General features: G+C 42.3%; 1 protein-coding gene and 1 long non-coding RNA gene across 2 annotated transcripts in view; both read right to left on the bottom strand.

Moving 5' to 3' along the window:
* LOC134408390 (uncharacterized PE-PGRS family protein PE_PGRS10-like) overlaps window positions 1–10866 on the bottom strand; it is a 177108-nt gene extending 166242 nt beyond the window's left edge. Inside the window, exons 1-9 of the mRNA XM_063140649.1 lie at window positions 10846–10866; window positions 10412–10435; window positions 9766–9831; window positions 7817–7882; window positions 7130–7153; window positions 6318–6383; window positions 4851–4874; window positions 3979–4044; window positions 1429–1455 (exon numbers count right to left, since the gene is read on the bottom strand). Coding sequence (XP_062996719.1) covers window positions 1429–1455; window positions 3979–4044; window positions 4851–4874; window positions 6318–6383; window positions 7130–7153; window positions 7817–7882; window positions 9766–9831; window positions 10412–10435; window positions 10846–10866 — 384 coding nt within the window. The remainder of the gene's footprint in view (window positions 1–1428; window positions 1456–3978; window positions 4045–4850; window positions 4875–6317; window positions 6384–7129; window positions 7154–7816; window positions 7883–9765; window positions 9832–10411; window positions 10436–10845) is intronic.
* Window positions 10867–14609: 3743 nt separating this feature from the next.
* Window positions 14610–16383, bottom strand: LOC134408486 (uncharacterized). Its single transcript, XR_010026100.1, has 3 exons — window positions 16325–16383; window positions 15660–15683; window positions 14610–14674 (listed from the first exon to the last, which is right to left on the bottom strand). It is a non-coding gene; the product is annotated as an uncharacterized LOC134408486 (long non-coding RNA).
* Between the last annotated feature and the right edge of the window lie 265 nt (window positions 16384–16648).

Raw genomic sequence — 16648 nt, 5'->3', positions numbered from 1 at the left:
AAAAGAAGAAAAAGAAACAATGGTAAGATTTTGAACCAAAAAGAGCTGTAATGGGGCATTTTTATATATAAAAAGAAAAGCTGAGTTTTTAGGTCTGGTATTGAGATAAAGGCCATTTCTACACCTGCCTTTTCCACAGGGATCATCCCTGTGCATGCAAATGACACACAGGGGATCCTGGGAGCAGGCAGGGATGATCCCTCCAATTTCCTGGGATAATCCTTAGGTGTAGAAAGACTTAAGCCCCAGTAGGAGAAAGAAGCACACAGCAGTGGCAACAGCAGTTGTGGTTCTATGGATTGCTACATGATGTCAAATCTATGGCCCCTATGCCAGTGATATAGCCTGCACTTAAACCCTGAGGACAAATTCCTGACCTTTCCCAAGCTATTAGCTGTGGTCACTAGATGGAGCTTCCATATCCAGTGATAGTATACACTGCTGAACCCCTTTTCAGCTTGAGGGCTGGATTCAATTTCAGAGAGGCTCCTGGAGGCTGCATTCTCTTGCCTTGAAACCCTGGGGAACCTTCCTGCTTGATACCCTCAAAAGCCACTGGCAGTCGGTGTCGACAATACTGGGCAAGATGGACCAGTGGTCTGACTCAGTATAAGGCAGCTTCCTATGTTCCTTTATTCCCAATAGCTGCCTGGCAGACAAGTGTTACCATTTCCATGATGGGAATAGCTGTAGCTATTGAACCTAGCTGGTGCAAACAGGCAAGAATTTCATTGCAGTTTGTTTTTTATAAGAATTTTCCAAAATTTGTGAAGTTCATATTTAGGAAAGAAGGAACTTGAGATTTATTTATTTAAAAAAAGAATGTGGAAGAAGCAAAATGAGAGATCCTCCCATCTCTATTAGATGGAGTTGTGGTGTATTTTAGCCAGGCAAGTATCACGTATCACAGAGCCACACCAGTCCCTGCTGAGAAGACTGAGGGCTTCTCTTAATGAGCTATTTACAATGTGCGCATGACTGGCCACTCTAGGAAGTTTCTGGGTGGTGTAAATGATGCTGTAAACCTCCAGTGCCTCTCTTGTTCCTTGGAAGGATTCCCGCAGCTTAATTTGAAACAGGGGGGAGGGGAACTAGTAACAAAAAGCCCCCCTTTCCATTTCAGCATGTAAAGAGGAAATCAGGACATAAGAAGAGGCTGACTACAGCACCATCTTGTGGCTATATAAATAAAACATGTAGAACTCTTGTTTAAAGGAGAAAAGCTATTGTAAAGTTGTGGGATTTTCCCTGGTAAAATGCTCTGAAACAATATGTCATTATTATCTCATTTGTGGAAAGGTAACTCTGTATAATATCAACAACATCTGGTTAGCAGCTGACTTTCCCCGGTGAGGTGGTCTCAGTATCTTTTTGCCCCTAAACTCTATAACTGATAGAAGGTTCAAACAAGCAGGTACTAATACTCACCACAATTTCGATACTGTCCTTATTATTCTGTAAGGCAGAACAAAACCAAAGAAAAGAAGAATGTTATTCCTGCACTAGTACACTTGCAAATACCTAGCTCAAATCCATGATTTCTTGAGTTGTTGTAGCACAGCACCCATTGACTTGGAGAATGCTCAAGCATTGATCAAGAATCATGCCCACTTTATACTGACCCAAGAGGAATGTTTTCTTAAAAACAACAACAACCAGATATTCTTTACAATAACTGCATGAAGCCCCTCATCATTATTTGATAATCATCACTATATTATTTATACAGTGGCGTGATTTGCCATGGTAGCTACATAATTAAAACCAATGTTGCTAATCCAAAGTGCTTCATGTTCTACAGCAGGGGTGGGCAACCTCAGGCCAGGGGCTGAATTTGGCCCTCTGAGATTCCCATCTCAATGTTCTTGGGTTGTCCAGAAGGTCATGTGCCTTCTCCTGGCTCCACCCCCTTTGAGCTCAGAGCAATCAGAGCATATCCCATCTGTGGAATCTCCAAGGGGGGGATCTACACATTGTCGCGAAGGCGCTTCATTTAGGTACATCTTTTAAAAAGGCGCACGGAAGCGCCTCTTTCTTCACTGTGTGTACTGGAAAACGAGCATTGGAGCCACCCACCCCACCCCGTCCCCTCCAACATGTTCCGTCGCCAAAATCGGATTCTCCCTCCACCCACCCCGCACTCATCTCTCTCCACCAAAAAAGTGGAGCTGGGGGTGGCGGTGTTTCTGTGGGGGGTGTGTGCTAAGCATGGCATTTGTTTAAGTTACTCTGACACAGGAAGGAATAGATGTGGGCAGGAAGATGTGTTTACTCAGAAGTAAGTTCCCCCTGCGCACGGAGGGTACATCTCCACTCACCCCCACCCCCACTTCTACAAGGCAGATGCTTTTAGTTCTGCAAAGATACATTACCGTGCTCCTTAAGAGCCGAGCGGCCGCTCCTTCACAAACTACGATTTATTTATTTATTTATTTATTTATTACATTTCTATACCGCCCAAAAGCCGGAGCTCTACGATGAGCGTTGGAGCCATTGGTAGGGGCTGGGAAGTTGAGGTGGAGCGTTTTCCAGTACACACAGTGAAGAAAGAGGCGCTTCCGTGCGCCTTTTTAAAAGATGTACCTAAATGAAGCGCCTTCGCGACAACGTGTAGATTCCCCCCAAGACTCAATCATTGGAAGGCTTTGTACATGACAAAAATTACAAAATCCCCAATAGAGCTCAACAATTGTTCACTTTAACCACTAGAGGGCAAGAAAATACTATGAGATCAGGGTTGCTGTTCCAGTGGCCAGAGCAATTGTGCTCATCAAAGGGATAAATTCAGCATCTGCTGAAACTTGGTAATGAAAGCACAGAGGACTCAAACCATCTTCAATCTGGTAGCCCATTATGGGACACCCAGTTCAGGGTAGGTTGATTTTATGTTGATTTTGCTAGATGGGAAGGTAAGACATAATCATTCCAAGAACTGGCTAAGTTTTAAAGCTCTCCAGAGAATTTGCCCTAGGTAGCACCAACGGAGGTGTCCTCTAATAAATCCACCCCAGAAAAGCCTTTCCTATTTACATTGATACCCCATGTTCCTTCCTAGATGGATAATACGTTGGGGACTTTAAAATGTTTAGACCACCTTTCCAACTCCAAAGGATGCCCAACACAGTTTCCCTTCTGTGAGTGCTGGGCCTGTGGTGAATGAAGACTTTGGGATTTGGGGGGGGGGGTTAATCAAACAGGAAGTAAATAGCAATATTAAATATTTCATGGTGATGGATTAATAAATGGATCACATGCACTTGGGGATACTTACTCCTGGAGCAGCTGCATAGACGTTCTGAAATTAAAAATAAATAAATAAAAGGTGGGGACAGTTAAGAATGTTCACGAATATCAAAGCACAGAGTCCCCTGATTTTGATTTTTAAGCAGTGATGAACAACAATTATATTTCCACTGCAAAGACACTCTGTCCTACAAGATTCCATTCATGAAGATGGGATAATGTGTATATATATAATCTGATGTAATATAACTGTGTGAGCCATCTTGTGAGGGCCCTCTTTTAAATAAACACTTCAAATAATACTGCCTGTTCTCCCTTTCTAATCCTTCTATCTGGAGCTACCTCTCCAAACACTTTTTGTGGTGCAACCTCTCTCCTTCTCTGACCCGTGAGGCTCTTCCTGAACCCCCTCCCTATTTCTATAAACCTTTGATATCCCATAATGAAACTAAGCCCAAGGATGTAGAACTAAACTGAATGTTCATTCTTGCCATTTCTCCACACCTGTATATTTTTCTTCCTTCCTTCTTATTAAGCCCCCTGAAGCAGAGACCTTTCTTCTTATTAGCTCTTAAACACTGTGCACTGACATTCCTATAGAATGTCTCAAAAAGAAGGAAGCCGAATCAATCCCAACTTCTCTTGCAATGGTAAGGAGAGGCCATTTCTCTACTGGGGATGGGGCACTACCCATCAGCTTCAAGATGCAGAGGGACTCTGGGTACCACTACTTACGCCATTGCCATTGCCTCCTATACCATTGTTGCCATATGTGTTACTCTGATCAATGTCGCCTCCATTCTGGAAAGAAGCAGGAAAAAGCATTTTGTTAGGTGGATGGATGATGGTGGGTGGGGAAAGCAACTTGACACCCTGCAGTAAAATCCATGTCAGAGGATGTGAGCAGCATCTACTGGATCTTAAAAGTTCCCCTACTCCCTACACAAAGATCACAATCCTGATCAGTCTCCCTATCCCCACTCTACAGTAAAAATGAAAAAAGCTGCTAGATATGGATGTAAAGATATGTCTCATTGGTTCCTTATCATATCTTCAGTACAGAAATCCTGTATGGGGCATAGAATTTGGGGTAGGATGATTTTACATTGAGGCTGAATCAATGCAATTCTGGGGGTGGGAGGTAGACCTGATAGTCAATTGCCCTACATGGTCCAATTAAAGGGTCCTCTCCCAATCCACACACCCCTGGATGTCCCTCAAAGACCCTTCCGTACTCTGCTCATACACACTTGTTACCACTTTAACCCCAGATCAATTTGCCCTGAGTGCCATATACTGAAAACTTGTCTTACGAATAAACTGATCCTTGAAGGTCTGAAAAAGAACCTTCTGCACTCCACCCATTCTGCACACTACCACATTAATCCCAAATGTACAAGTTGGGTACATTGTCCACATATTGCCTTCTTTAAAAGCTTTAGACCACCTTTCCACCCCAAAGGAATGCCAAAGAAGTTCCCCTTAAACTAATGATGTGGATATCATAGATCTTGGGATTAGCAGGCTGTTAGAACCCAGGTTCTAGGAAGTTATATTACATATTTGAAGACAATGGCATTGGATCACTGGCAATATAGGATACTTACTCCTGGAGCAGCTGCATAGACATTCTGCAATTTAAAAAGAGGGGAGATGGTAAGAATGTCCACCACTATCCAAGCTTTCCCACCCTGGTTTATTGTTCTTAAAGCAGCAAGGGGGAAAAAAATATCCACCATGGTGGAAAAAAATACTCTTTTTGTGTAAAGACCCCATCTATGAAGATGGGAACATGTTCTATGGACACTACAGCAGGACTCGCATACTGTAAATAAGAGCTTTGTACTCCCCTTCCACCCCTTTTGCCTGGAACCACCTCCCTGAACACATTTGTAATTCAAGTTCCCTCTCTCCTCTGATTTAAGTCCCCCACCTTTCCCTTTCCCATAAACCTTTCACGTCCTCTAGTGAAGCTAAGCCCAGATATATAAAAACTGTAGGCATATTCTTGCTATCTAACTTCACCTACACCTTCCCCCCTTTCTCCCATATGTTAAAATTTGGATCCTAAACTCAGGAAGAGACTTTGGTTCTTATCAGTATTCAGTTAACTACCAGGCACATTCAGAATTATATCCACCACAGCAAAGAGACTTTGGCCTCAGCTAGTCCAGGGGGTATTACAGTGACGATCTTGTGATTTTATGATTGCGAGATCGTTGCCCTGGTCTACACGCGGTGCATGACATCGTGTCTGCCATTTTGGTTTTTTTGTTAAAGCTGATGAAGCACACAAGCATTCATGTGAAAAATTGAGGTTTTTTTTTAAAAAAAATACTTTCCTCACTCCCCCCACCCCACCCCCAATGGTCACAGAGCTCCTGAGGAGCTCTGTGCCCCATGCATGGTTACTCGCGAGGAGCCAGGACAAACTGCAACGCCTGCCCACACATTCCTGAGACCACAGAAAAAGTGGTCTAGAAGTGTACGGTGAGATCCCGGGGAAAGGGAGTTGATCATCCCTCCCTGCCCCCAGGATCCCCTGTGCATCATGTGAATGCACAGGGATAATCCCAGGGCGATCCCTGGGATATTGTCCTGTCTAGCTATGGCCATAGTTCCATAGATCCCACCCATAAAGATGGAATAATGGACTTCCACCACTACAGCAGGAGCAACTTATATAAAGCTCCCATGCTACCTGAAATAGATTAGCAAGTTCTCTCTTTCTGGCTGAAACAACCTCCCCAAACATTTCTGTGATAAAAGCTCTCTGCCCCTTCCAGTCACTCAATTTTTGGCAACCCCTAGTGAAGTTTAGCCCAGGTACATACAACTAAACCATAGGCATATTCTTGCCATGTACCATCTCCTACATTCCGTGGGGCAGTGACCATTCTTCTGATTGGTAATCAGTTAAATGCCATTGAAACAGATGTTGCTATGGAATATCTCAAAGGCAAGGAAGTGGAATCAACTGAAAAGTTTGCTAGAGTGTTAAGGACAGACCATATCTTCTACTGAGCAATACCGATCAACTCAAACTGCAGCGGAATTCTGGGTATCCAACTTACGCCACTGCCGTTTCCTCCAACTTTATTGCCACCATATATATTATTTTGGTCAATGCCACCTCCATTCTACAAAGAAGCAGAAAGAACATAGTGTTAGGTGGGTGCTGTTAAAAAAAGCAAGTTAACTACATGCCAGGAGACATGAGCAGCATTTGCTATATCAGAATATTGGACAGGATATGGACTGAGGAAACTGAGGAAGACAAGACATTTCAGATGTACCTTCAGAACATACCACACAATCATACATGTAAGAAATATCCATGAAATATGGTGATCATGGATTATGAGCTTCCAGACCAACAGGTGTGGCTACTGCATAGGGTTGAGATATAGCAAGATTCTTTTAAAGAAACAAATGTTGTTTAGATCTCTTGGTAAACATAGGCTTGTAACATCTGGGCTCACCAAAAAACTTGCAAAAAAAATGAAGTGTGAAGTACTAAGATTTGCATTTCCATCCAGGTAATCCTTTCTTCTTCTCGATTACACCATCCCATTCCTATTCCATCTGTTATTTTAAAACACCACCACCACCCCATTTTCCTACAACAACATGACAGCCCAACTCTACATAAAATTGAGCTCTGAAGTTCTCTAACCATTAGAGGGCAGGAAAATACATGCATTGAATTATGAGATCCAAGGGAAAGAGATGCTCAAGGGAGTTTTCCTTAGGCTAGTGCTGCCCCTGTCATGGACAACTTCTTTGCATGTTATTAAGAGCATGTTATTAGAACACAGGAAGTAAGTAGTCATATTCAGTATTTAAAGGCAATGGTCCTGGATCACTTGTACTATTAAATACTTACTCCAGGAGCAGCTGCATAGACGTTCTGCAATTTAAAAAGAGGGAAGATGGGTAAGAACATCCACCAATGTAAAAGCCATCCCACCCTGATTTATTGTTTTTAAAGCAGTAAGGAAGAAACAATTATATCCATCCCAGAAAAAAGACTCTGTCCCTAAAAAAAACCCATCTATGAAGATGGAATCACGTACTTTGGCCACTAGCCCAGGTCTAGCATAAATAAGGATCCCCTATTCTCTCAAATGACTTAGCAATTTCTCTCCTTCTGCCTGGAACCACCTCCCTGAACACAGTTGTGATTAACATTCTCTCTCCCCCCAGCTTCCAATCACTCAACATCTGCCCTTTCCCATAAACCCTTGACATCCCCTAGTGAAGAAAAGTCCAAGAACATAGAACTCTAAACTACAGGCATGTTCTTTCACTCCACCCTCACCACATTTCCCCCCTTCCACCATTTTGTTAAATCTTGTTGGTAAACTCCCCAGATCCAGGGAATTTCTTCTTATCACATACACAGTGCACAATGCACAATGACACAACTACAGAATATGATGAAGAGAAAGAAATCAGAATCTACTGGGGGGGTGGGAATCGTGACACCTTTAAGAAGAAACCATTGTTCTATGTAGGTAGAGCAATACTGATCAGCTCAAACTGCAGAGGAATTCTGGGTACCCCAACTTACGACATTGCCGTTGCCTCCTACTTTATTACCACCATATATATTATCTTGATCAACACCACCTCCATTCTACAAAGAAACAGAAAGAGCATCTTGTTAAGTGAATGCTGTTAAAAAATAAGTTAACTCTCTGGTGCTCTGTGCCAGATGGGAGAGAATATGAACTGCAGAAACTGAAGAAGACAAGGCATTTCAGATGTGCCTTCAGAACATACCACTCATAGAAAATTTATATATATATATATATATATATATATATATATATATATATATATGAAACTTGGAGATCATTAATTATGGGCTTCCAAATCAATATGTGTGGCTATGAGCATTGAGATCTAGCAAATTTCTTTTACAACTTCTTTAGATCTCTTGGTAAACACAGCCTTGTAACATCTGGGCTCACAGGAGAATCTTGCGAGAAGGAGAAGGAGAAGGAGAAGATCTCTAGGTAAACTTAGCCTTGTAACATCTGGGCGCACAAGAGAAACTTGCAAACAAACCAAAAATGTAATGTGGAGAATTACTGTTCACATTTCCAGCTAGGTAATCATGTCTTCTAGATTCCTTCATCCCGTTCCCACTCCAGCTGTTTTTTTTTTATCCTCCCTCCCCTTCTCTACAAGACAGCCCAACTACATGGAATTGAGCTCTAAGGGTTTTTCTCTGTAACCACTAGAGGGCAGGAAAATACATCCACTGAACTGTGAGATCAGGGCAGCAGTTTTCAATGGTCTGAGGGGAAGGGAAATGGTGTTCATCAAAGGGTACAAGTTAGCCCATGCTAAATCTTGATTTGGCAGCTTTGAGAAGCCTGGAAGCCTTGTCCTGTCTTCATTCTGGCAGCAGAATATGGGACACACAATTCTCAGTGCAAGTTGTCTCTTCTAGATGGGATGCTGAAGCATGAACATTCTGGGGAGAAGCAGTGAATCCAAGAGAGAATTGCCCTGCATGGCAATAACTGAGATCTTGCCTTACACAAAGCACACATCCCTGGTGGTCCCCGAAAACCACTCCCAACTAACACTCGTATGCCATATTGCCACATTAATCCCAAACCAACAAGTTGGGTACTTTGCCAAATGTTGACTTCCTTAAAAGTTTTAGACCGCCTTTCCAAGACAAATGGATGGCCAAGGGAGTTTTCCTTAAGCTAGTGCTGCCTCTGTCATGGGCAACTCCTTTGCATGTTATTAAGAGTGTGTTATTCCAACCCGGGAAGTAAGTAGTCCTACTCAATATTTGAAGGCATTGGGTTTTTTTTATTATTACTTGCACTAATGAATACTTACTCCTGGAGCAGCTGCATAGACGTTCTGCAATTTAAAAAGATGGAAGATGGGTAAGTTCATCCACCAATATCCAAGCTTTCCCAACCTTGTTTATTGTTCTTAAAGCAGTATGGAAAACCAATTATATCCACGACGGAAAAAAGACTCCATCCCTAAAGACCCTATCAATGAAATTGGGATTATGTACTACAGCAATTATGGTAGGACTAACATAAAAAAGGCTCCCCTATTCTCGCAAATGACTTGGCAATTTCTCTCCTTCTGCCTGGAACCACCTCCATAAATAACATTTGTGATTAACGTTCTCTTCCCCCCACCCCCTGCTTCCAATCATTCAACATCTCCCCTTTTCCATAAACCCTTGGAATCCACTAGTGAAGCCAAAGTGAAGTAAATAGAACTAAACTATGGCATATTCTTTCTATTCACCCTCACCTACATCTTTTTCCCTTTTCACGTTTTTTGTTAAATTTTCATGGTAAACTCTTCAGGTCAAGGAACAATGTACAAAGACTCTACTACAGAATATGAGAAAGACACCAAAAGAAAACCTTCTAAAAAATTTGCTATGACGTTAGGGAGAGACCATATTTCTTAGGAGGTAGAACAATGCTGATCTGCTCATACTGCAAAGGAATTTTGGGTACTGCAACTTACGCCATTGCCATTGCCTCCTACTCGATTACCACCCCATACATTATTTTGATCAATGCCACCTCCATTCTGGAAAAGAGCAAAAAGATGAAGTTAGAATGAAAAGCAATAATATTCCCTGGAGTCTGGGCAGTATTTGGCCTAAAGGTACTGTGGTAGATAAGACATTTCTGTCTCTTAAAGTTCCAGATGTGCTTTCAGAACACACCAGTACATAGGAACTCATAGATAAAAATTAATATCCATAAAACCTGGGCTTCTTGGATTAAGAACTTCCAGGTCAATGATTGGGGCTCTGAGATAGAGTTGAGAATTAAGAAGTTTCGTTTTAGGAAATAATTCTTGTGTACATTTATTGGTGAAGATAGACTTGTAACATCCCCAAAGAACACTCCCTGGTACAACCATACACCATATTCCTGCATTAATCTCAAACCAACTTGGGTATTTTGTCCAAATGTTGACTTCCTCAACAGTTTTAGACCACTTTTCCAAATGAAAGGGATACCCCAGGAAGTTTCTTTTAAGCTAGTGCTGCTGCCCCTGCCATGGACATTGTGTGTGGGATTTTTGGGCAGGTTATTAGAACCCAGGAGGTAAGTATACTTGAAGGACATGTTTTGGATTACTTGCACTAATGGATACTTACTCCTGGAGCAGCTGCATAGACGTTCTGCAATTTAAAAAGAGGGAAGTTGGGTAAGAACATCCACTGATATCCAAGCTTTCCCACCCTGATTTATTGGTTTTAAAGCAGTATGGAAAACCAATTATATCCACCATGGGGAAAAAAAATACTTTGTTCATAAAGACCCTATCAATGAAATCGGCATTATGTACTACAGCCATTAGGGCAGGACTAACATAAATAAGGATCCCCTATTCTCTCAGATGACTTGGCAATTTCTCTCCTGCCTGGAACCACCTCCCTAAACACATTTGTGATTAACATTCGCTCTCCCTCCTGCTTCCAATATTCAACATCTCACCTTTTCCATAAACCCTTGGAATTCCCTAGTGAAGCTAAAGTGAAGTAAACATAACTAAATTACAGGCACATTCTTTCTATCCACCCTCACCTACGTCTTTCTCCCCTTCCGCCATTTTGTTAAATTTTCATGGCAAACTCTTCAGGTCAAAGCACAACGCACAATGGTGCTACTATAGAATATGAGAAAGAGACCAAAACAAAATCTACTGAAACATGTGCTAAGACTTTATAGAGAGACCATGGTCATAGCTAGACCTAAGGTTTATCCCTGGATTGTCCAGGGGTCAAACCTGTTCATCTAGGTGACACACAGGGGATCCAGTGCTCAGGCAGTGGCGAACCCTGGATAATCCCAGGATAAACCCTAGGTCTAGCTGTGGCCCCAATTTCTTAGGTGGTAGAACCATGATGATCAGTTCATACTGCAAAGGAATTTTGGGTACCCCAACTTACGCCATTGCCATCGCCTCCTACTTGATTGGCACCCGATATATTATTTTGATCAATGTCACCTCCATCCTATGAAGGAGCAAAAAGATGAAGTTAGAATGAAAACAACAACATTCCCTGGAGTTGAGACTGAAGAAGTTTCGTTTTAGGAAATAAGTGTTGTGTACATTTATTGGTGAAGATAGACTTGTAGCATCCCCAAAGAACATTCCCTGGTACACCAATACAGTGTATTCCTACATTAATCTCAAACCAACTTGGGTACTTTGTCCAAATGTTGACTTCCTCAATAGTTTTAGACCACTTTTCCAAATGAAAGGGATACCCCAGGAAGTTTCCTTTAAGCTAGTGCTGCTGCCCCTATCATAGACATTGTGTGTGGGATTTTGGGGCAGGTTATTAGAACCCAGGAGGTAAGTAGTCATATCAAATACTTGAAGGACATGGTTTTGGATTACTTGCACTAATGGATACTTACTCCTGGAGCAGCTGCATAGACGTTCTGCAATTTAAAAAGAGGGAAGTTGGGTAAGAACATCCACTGATATCCAAGCTTTCCCACCCTGATTTATTGTTTTTAAAGCAGTGTGGAAAACCAATTATACCCACCATGGAAAAAAGACTCTATCCCTAAAGACCCTATCAATGGAACCGGGGCCATAGCTAGACCTAAGGTTTATCCCTGGATCGTCCAGGGGTCAAACCTGTTCATCTAGGTGACACACAGGGGATCCAGTGCTCAGGCAGGGGCGAACCCTGGATGAGCCCAGGATAAACCTTAGGTCTAGCTGTGGCCCAAGTAGGATATAGCACTATGAAAGCTGTATATGGTGTGTGTCCATGGGCCAGTTGTCAGCGCACTTCAATACCGCTGTAAAGCAGTAGTGTGTCTCCTGCTTTGTATATACTGCTTACATATCGCTTTCATAGTGCTTGGCTCGCCGCTCTGACCATGTTACTCCGCTTCTGAAATCTCTTCATTGGCTTCCAATTCACTTCAGAATCCAATATAAACTTCTCCTGTTAACCTTCAAAGCTTTTCACGGTCTAGCTCCTTCCTAACTCTCCTCTCTCATCTCACACTATTGCCCCGCTCGTGCTCTTCGCTCCTCTGATGCCATGTTTCTCGCCTGCCCAAGGGCCTCTACTTCCCTTGCTCGGCTCCGTCCATTTTCTTCTGCTGCCCCTTACGCCTGGAACGCTCTTCCAGAACATTTGAGAACTACAAGTTCAATCGCAGCTTTTAAAGCTCAACTAAAAACTTTTCTTTTTCCTAAAGCTTTTAAAACTTGATGTTGTGCAGACTTTATACTGTTAGTTTTACCCTACCCTGTGCCTGCTTACCCTACCCTGTGCCTGTTTGCCTTCTCTTCCCCTCCTTATTGTTTTACTATGATTTTATTAGATTGTAAGCCTATGCGGCAGAGTCTTGCTATTTACTGTTTTACTCTGTACAGCACCATGTACATTGATGGTGCTATATAAATAAATAATAATAATAAATAATAATAATAGTGCAATATCCTGCTTGGTGTAGATGAGGCTTCAATCCCCCTTTCCCATAAGCTTTTAGCATCCCCTAGTGAAGCTAAAACCAAGTACATAGACCTAAACTGTAGCATATTCTTACTATCTATTCTCATCTTTTCCCCCTTTCTTCCTCATGTGAATTTTTGATGGCAAACTCTTCAGGGAAGGGAGTTTGCTGCTTTTCGGTACTCAGTTAAGCACATTTACACTGCTAGAGAATTTCTCAAAGAGAAGGAAGCGGAATCCCCCCTACACATTTTGTGGCAATTTGAAGGAATGATCATATTTACTACCAAGGGTATAGCAATACTTATCAACACAAAACACAGAGGAATTCTGGGTACAATACTTACGCCACTGCCACGGCCTCCAACTCTATTGCCACCTGCTATATTATTTTGTTCAATGCCACCTCCGTTCTGGAATGGAGCAGAAAGGGCAGCTTGTGAGTGAGGTGGACGCTGTGGGAATAGTACTTTACACCCTGGAGCAGAGTCTATGGTCTCAGCTAGACCTACGGGTCTAGCGTGACAGAGGGGTGAGGATCTTGCAATACTTTTATCATGAGATCTCCCCCTCTGTACACATGGCACGCAATGGCCTCAGAAGAACAGGACGTCGTGCCTGCCATTTTGTTTTGTTTTTACTTAAAGGAAAATCTTTTTGCACTTGTGCGCAAATGGTGAGTGTTTTTTTTATTTTTAACAATTTTCCCCACTCCCCCATCCCACCCCTGATGGTTGCACTGCTCCTGAGGTGCTTTATGCCCCATGCACAGTTCCTGGCTCCTCGTGACTAACCGCGAGGAGCCAGGACAAACTGCGACACCTGCCCACACATTCCGTGGTCTTGGGATCATCCTGAGACAGTGGAAAAAGCAGGCTGAAAGGGTAGGGTGACATCCCGGGGAAAGGGAAGGATCATCCCTCCCTGCTCCTGGGATCCCCTGTGCATCATGTGGATGCACAAGGACGATCCTGGGGATCACCCCAGGGGATCGCCTCATCAAGCTATGGCTTATGGTGAAGGATATGACTGCATGTACTGGATTAAGCTCCGGGAGATATATCTGGGCAGAAGTTGGGCTGAAAAAATGGAGGAAGATAAGAACTTTCTTCCTCTGAAAGTGTCAGGCATGAAAGAACCAGTGATTCTCACATTCACTGAAATTCTTTGACCTCCACTTTGCAGTTCAGTTCAACTCACTCCCATTCTTTTTCTTTTCATTCAAATAGGAAAAGCGCACATGCTGAATGGGCTGCACCAGATAGGATGCTGAAGCATGAACATTTTGTGGAGAGGGTGTGGATCTGAGAGACATTTGCCCTGGACCATCTTTCCCTGTCATGGTCAATGTTTTGGTGTTTTTTGGCAGGTTATTGGAACCCAAGAAGTCAGTCACCACACTGAATATTTGAAAGCAGCAGTGTTAGATGACTTGCACTATAAGATACTTACTCCTGGAGCAGCTGCATAGACATTCTGCAATTTAAAAAGAGGGGAGATTTGTAAAGACATCCACTAATCTCCATGTTTTCCCCACCTTGATTTATTGCTTTTAAAGCAGCAAGGAAAAATAATTATATCCACCACAGAAAAAAATGTCTCTATCACTAAAAATTGCATGTATGAATACAGGATAATGTGCTATCATTATTAGAGTATAAAAAGGGATATATATGGGATCCCTGCTCCCTTAAATAATTTGGCAATTTTGCCATGCACAGTCACATTGCTAGACAATTTCTCAAAGTGAAAGAAGCAGAATCAACTGAAAAGTCTGAGACAATTTTAACAATAGACCATATTTACTATTGAGGGTAGAGCAATACTTATCAATACAAACATGGAGGAATTCTGGGTACCAATACTTACACCACTGCCACTGCCTCCAACTTTATTGCCACCCCATTCATTATTTTGATCAATGCCACCTCCATTCTGGAAAGGAGCAAAAAGAGGATCTTGTGAGGTGGGTACTGGGGGAAAAGCAACTTTACATCCTGGAGCTGAATCTATGTTGGAGGACATAAGCAGCACTTTCTGGGACAGGATCTGGGAGATACATCTCGAGCAAAATTTGGATTGCAGAGATTGAAGCAGATAAGATGTTTCTGTCTCTTGAAATGCAAGATGTAACTTCAGAACAGAACTCTACATTAGAAATAATATGTCTAGACCAGCCTTCCTCAACCTGGGCGCTCAAGATGTGTTGGACTGCATCTCCCAGAATGCCCCAGCCAGCTGGCTGGAGAATTCTGGGAGTTGTAGTCCAACACATCTGGAGCGCCCAGGTTGAGGAAGGCTGGTCTAGAGTAAAATAGATGAAACCTGGCCTTCTTAGATTAAGTGCTGCCATTTTAATGGATGTGGCTACTAGACAGGGTAGAGACCTCATAAATTTCTTTTTAAGAAACAGTAATTGTTAAGATCGCTTGGTAAATAGAGACTTGGGCCACAGCTAGACCTAAGGTTTATCCTGGGATCATCCAGGGTTCACCCCTGCCTGAGTACTGGATTTCCTGTGTGTCACCTAGATGAACAGGTTTGACCCCTGGATGATCCAGGGATAAACCTTAGGTCTAGCTATGGCCTTGTAATATCTAAAGTAATGTGGGACCTTCAACAAAACTTTTAAGTCTGGAGCATTCTTGGTTGAATTCCTAGCCCTCTTCTAGGGTACTCCCCCATTTCCCTCAACCAGAGTAATTCTGCATCAAACTGAGCACTAAGGATTGTTTTCTCTAGGGTTCCCCAAAGACCCTTCTGTACTCCACCCATACATTATGTTACCACATTAATCCAAAACCAACGAGTTGGGTAACTAGTCCAAATGCTGATGTCTTTAAATTGTTTAGACCAACTAAACTAAATTTTTGAAGGCAACAGATTAACAGAGAGATCATCTGCACTTGTGGATACTTACTCCTGGAGCAGCTGCATAGACGTTCTGCAATTTTTAAAAAAGCGGAGTTAACAATGTCACAGATATTCAAGCTTTTCCATCCCTGATTAACTGTTTTTAAAGTAATATGACAAGCAGTTATATCCACCACAGGACTTTGTTCCTACAGATCCCTTTCATGATGATGGAAGGACTTAGTAAGAAAACTAGAGCAGGAATAACATAAATATGGGAGTCCTGCACCTCAAACGATGCAGCAATTTCTCTCCCTCTGCCCCATATATCTGGAACCACCTTCCTGAAAACAAATGTGATGATTTCCCCTCCCTTTTACCTCCTTCCTTAATATCCACCATTTCCATGACATCCCCAAATGAAAGAAAGCCCAAGGATTGTAGAACTAAACTGAATGTGTACACGTGCCATTTACCCTCTCTCTTCCCCTTCCACCCCTGTGTTGAATTGTAAATGGTTAACTCCTTGGGGCAGAGTCATTTCTTCTTATAGATACTCAGTTAAGCATTGTGCACATTGACTCTGCTATGAAATATCACATGCAGAAGGAAGCAGCTTCAGTGGATATGTTCAGTACATTTTTTTAAAAAAGAGACCATTTTTCTATGGAGGATAGAGCAATACTGATGAGCTCAAACTGCAAAGGAATTCTGGGTACTACCAATACTTACGCTATTGCCATTGCCTCCTACTTTATTGCCGCCCCATACATTATTTTGATCAATTCCACCTCCATTCTATAAAGAAGAAGAAAGATTGTTTTAGTAGGAAAAGCAGCAGAACTACTTGGAGTTTGAGTAGAATTTGGACTGAAGTAACAGTGGTAGATAAGACATGTTTTGTCTTAGAAAGTCCCAGATGTGCCTTCAGAACATACCAGAACATGGGAGTTGATACATGTAAGATAAAATCCATGAAACTTGGATTTCTTGGATTAAGAACTTCCAGGCCAATGGTTGTAGCTATGAGAGAGAGTTCAGACCTAAGAAGTTTCT

This window comes from Elgaria multicarinata, chromosome 13 (genome assembly GCF_023053635.1).
Source record: "Elgaria multicarinata webbii isolate HBS135686 ecotype San Diego chromosome 13, rElgMul1.1.pri, whole genome shotgun sequence".
Classification (NCBI taxonomy): Eukaryota; Metazoa; Chordata; class Lepidosauria; order Squamata; family Anguidae; genus Elgaria; species Elgaria multicarinata.
The sequence above is the reverse complement of the archived record's forward strand: the minus strand, read 5'-3'. Positions and strand labels throughout refer to the sequence as shown.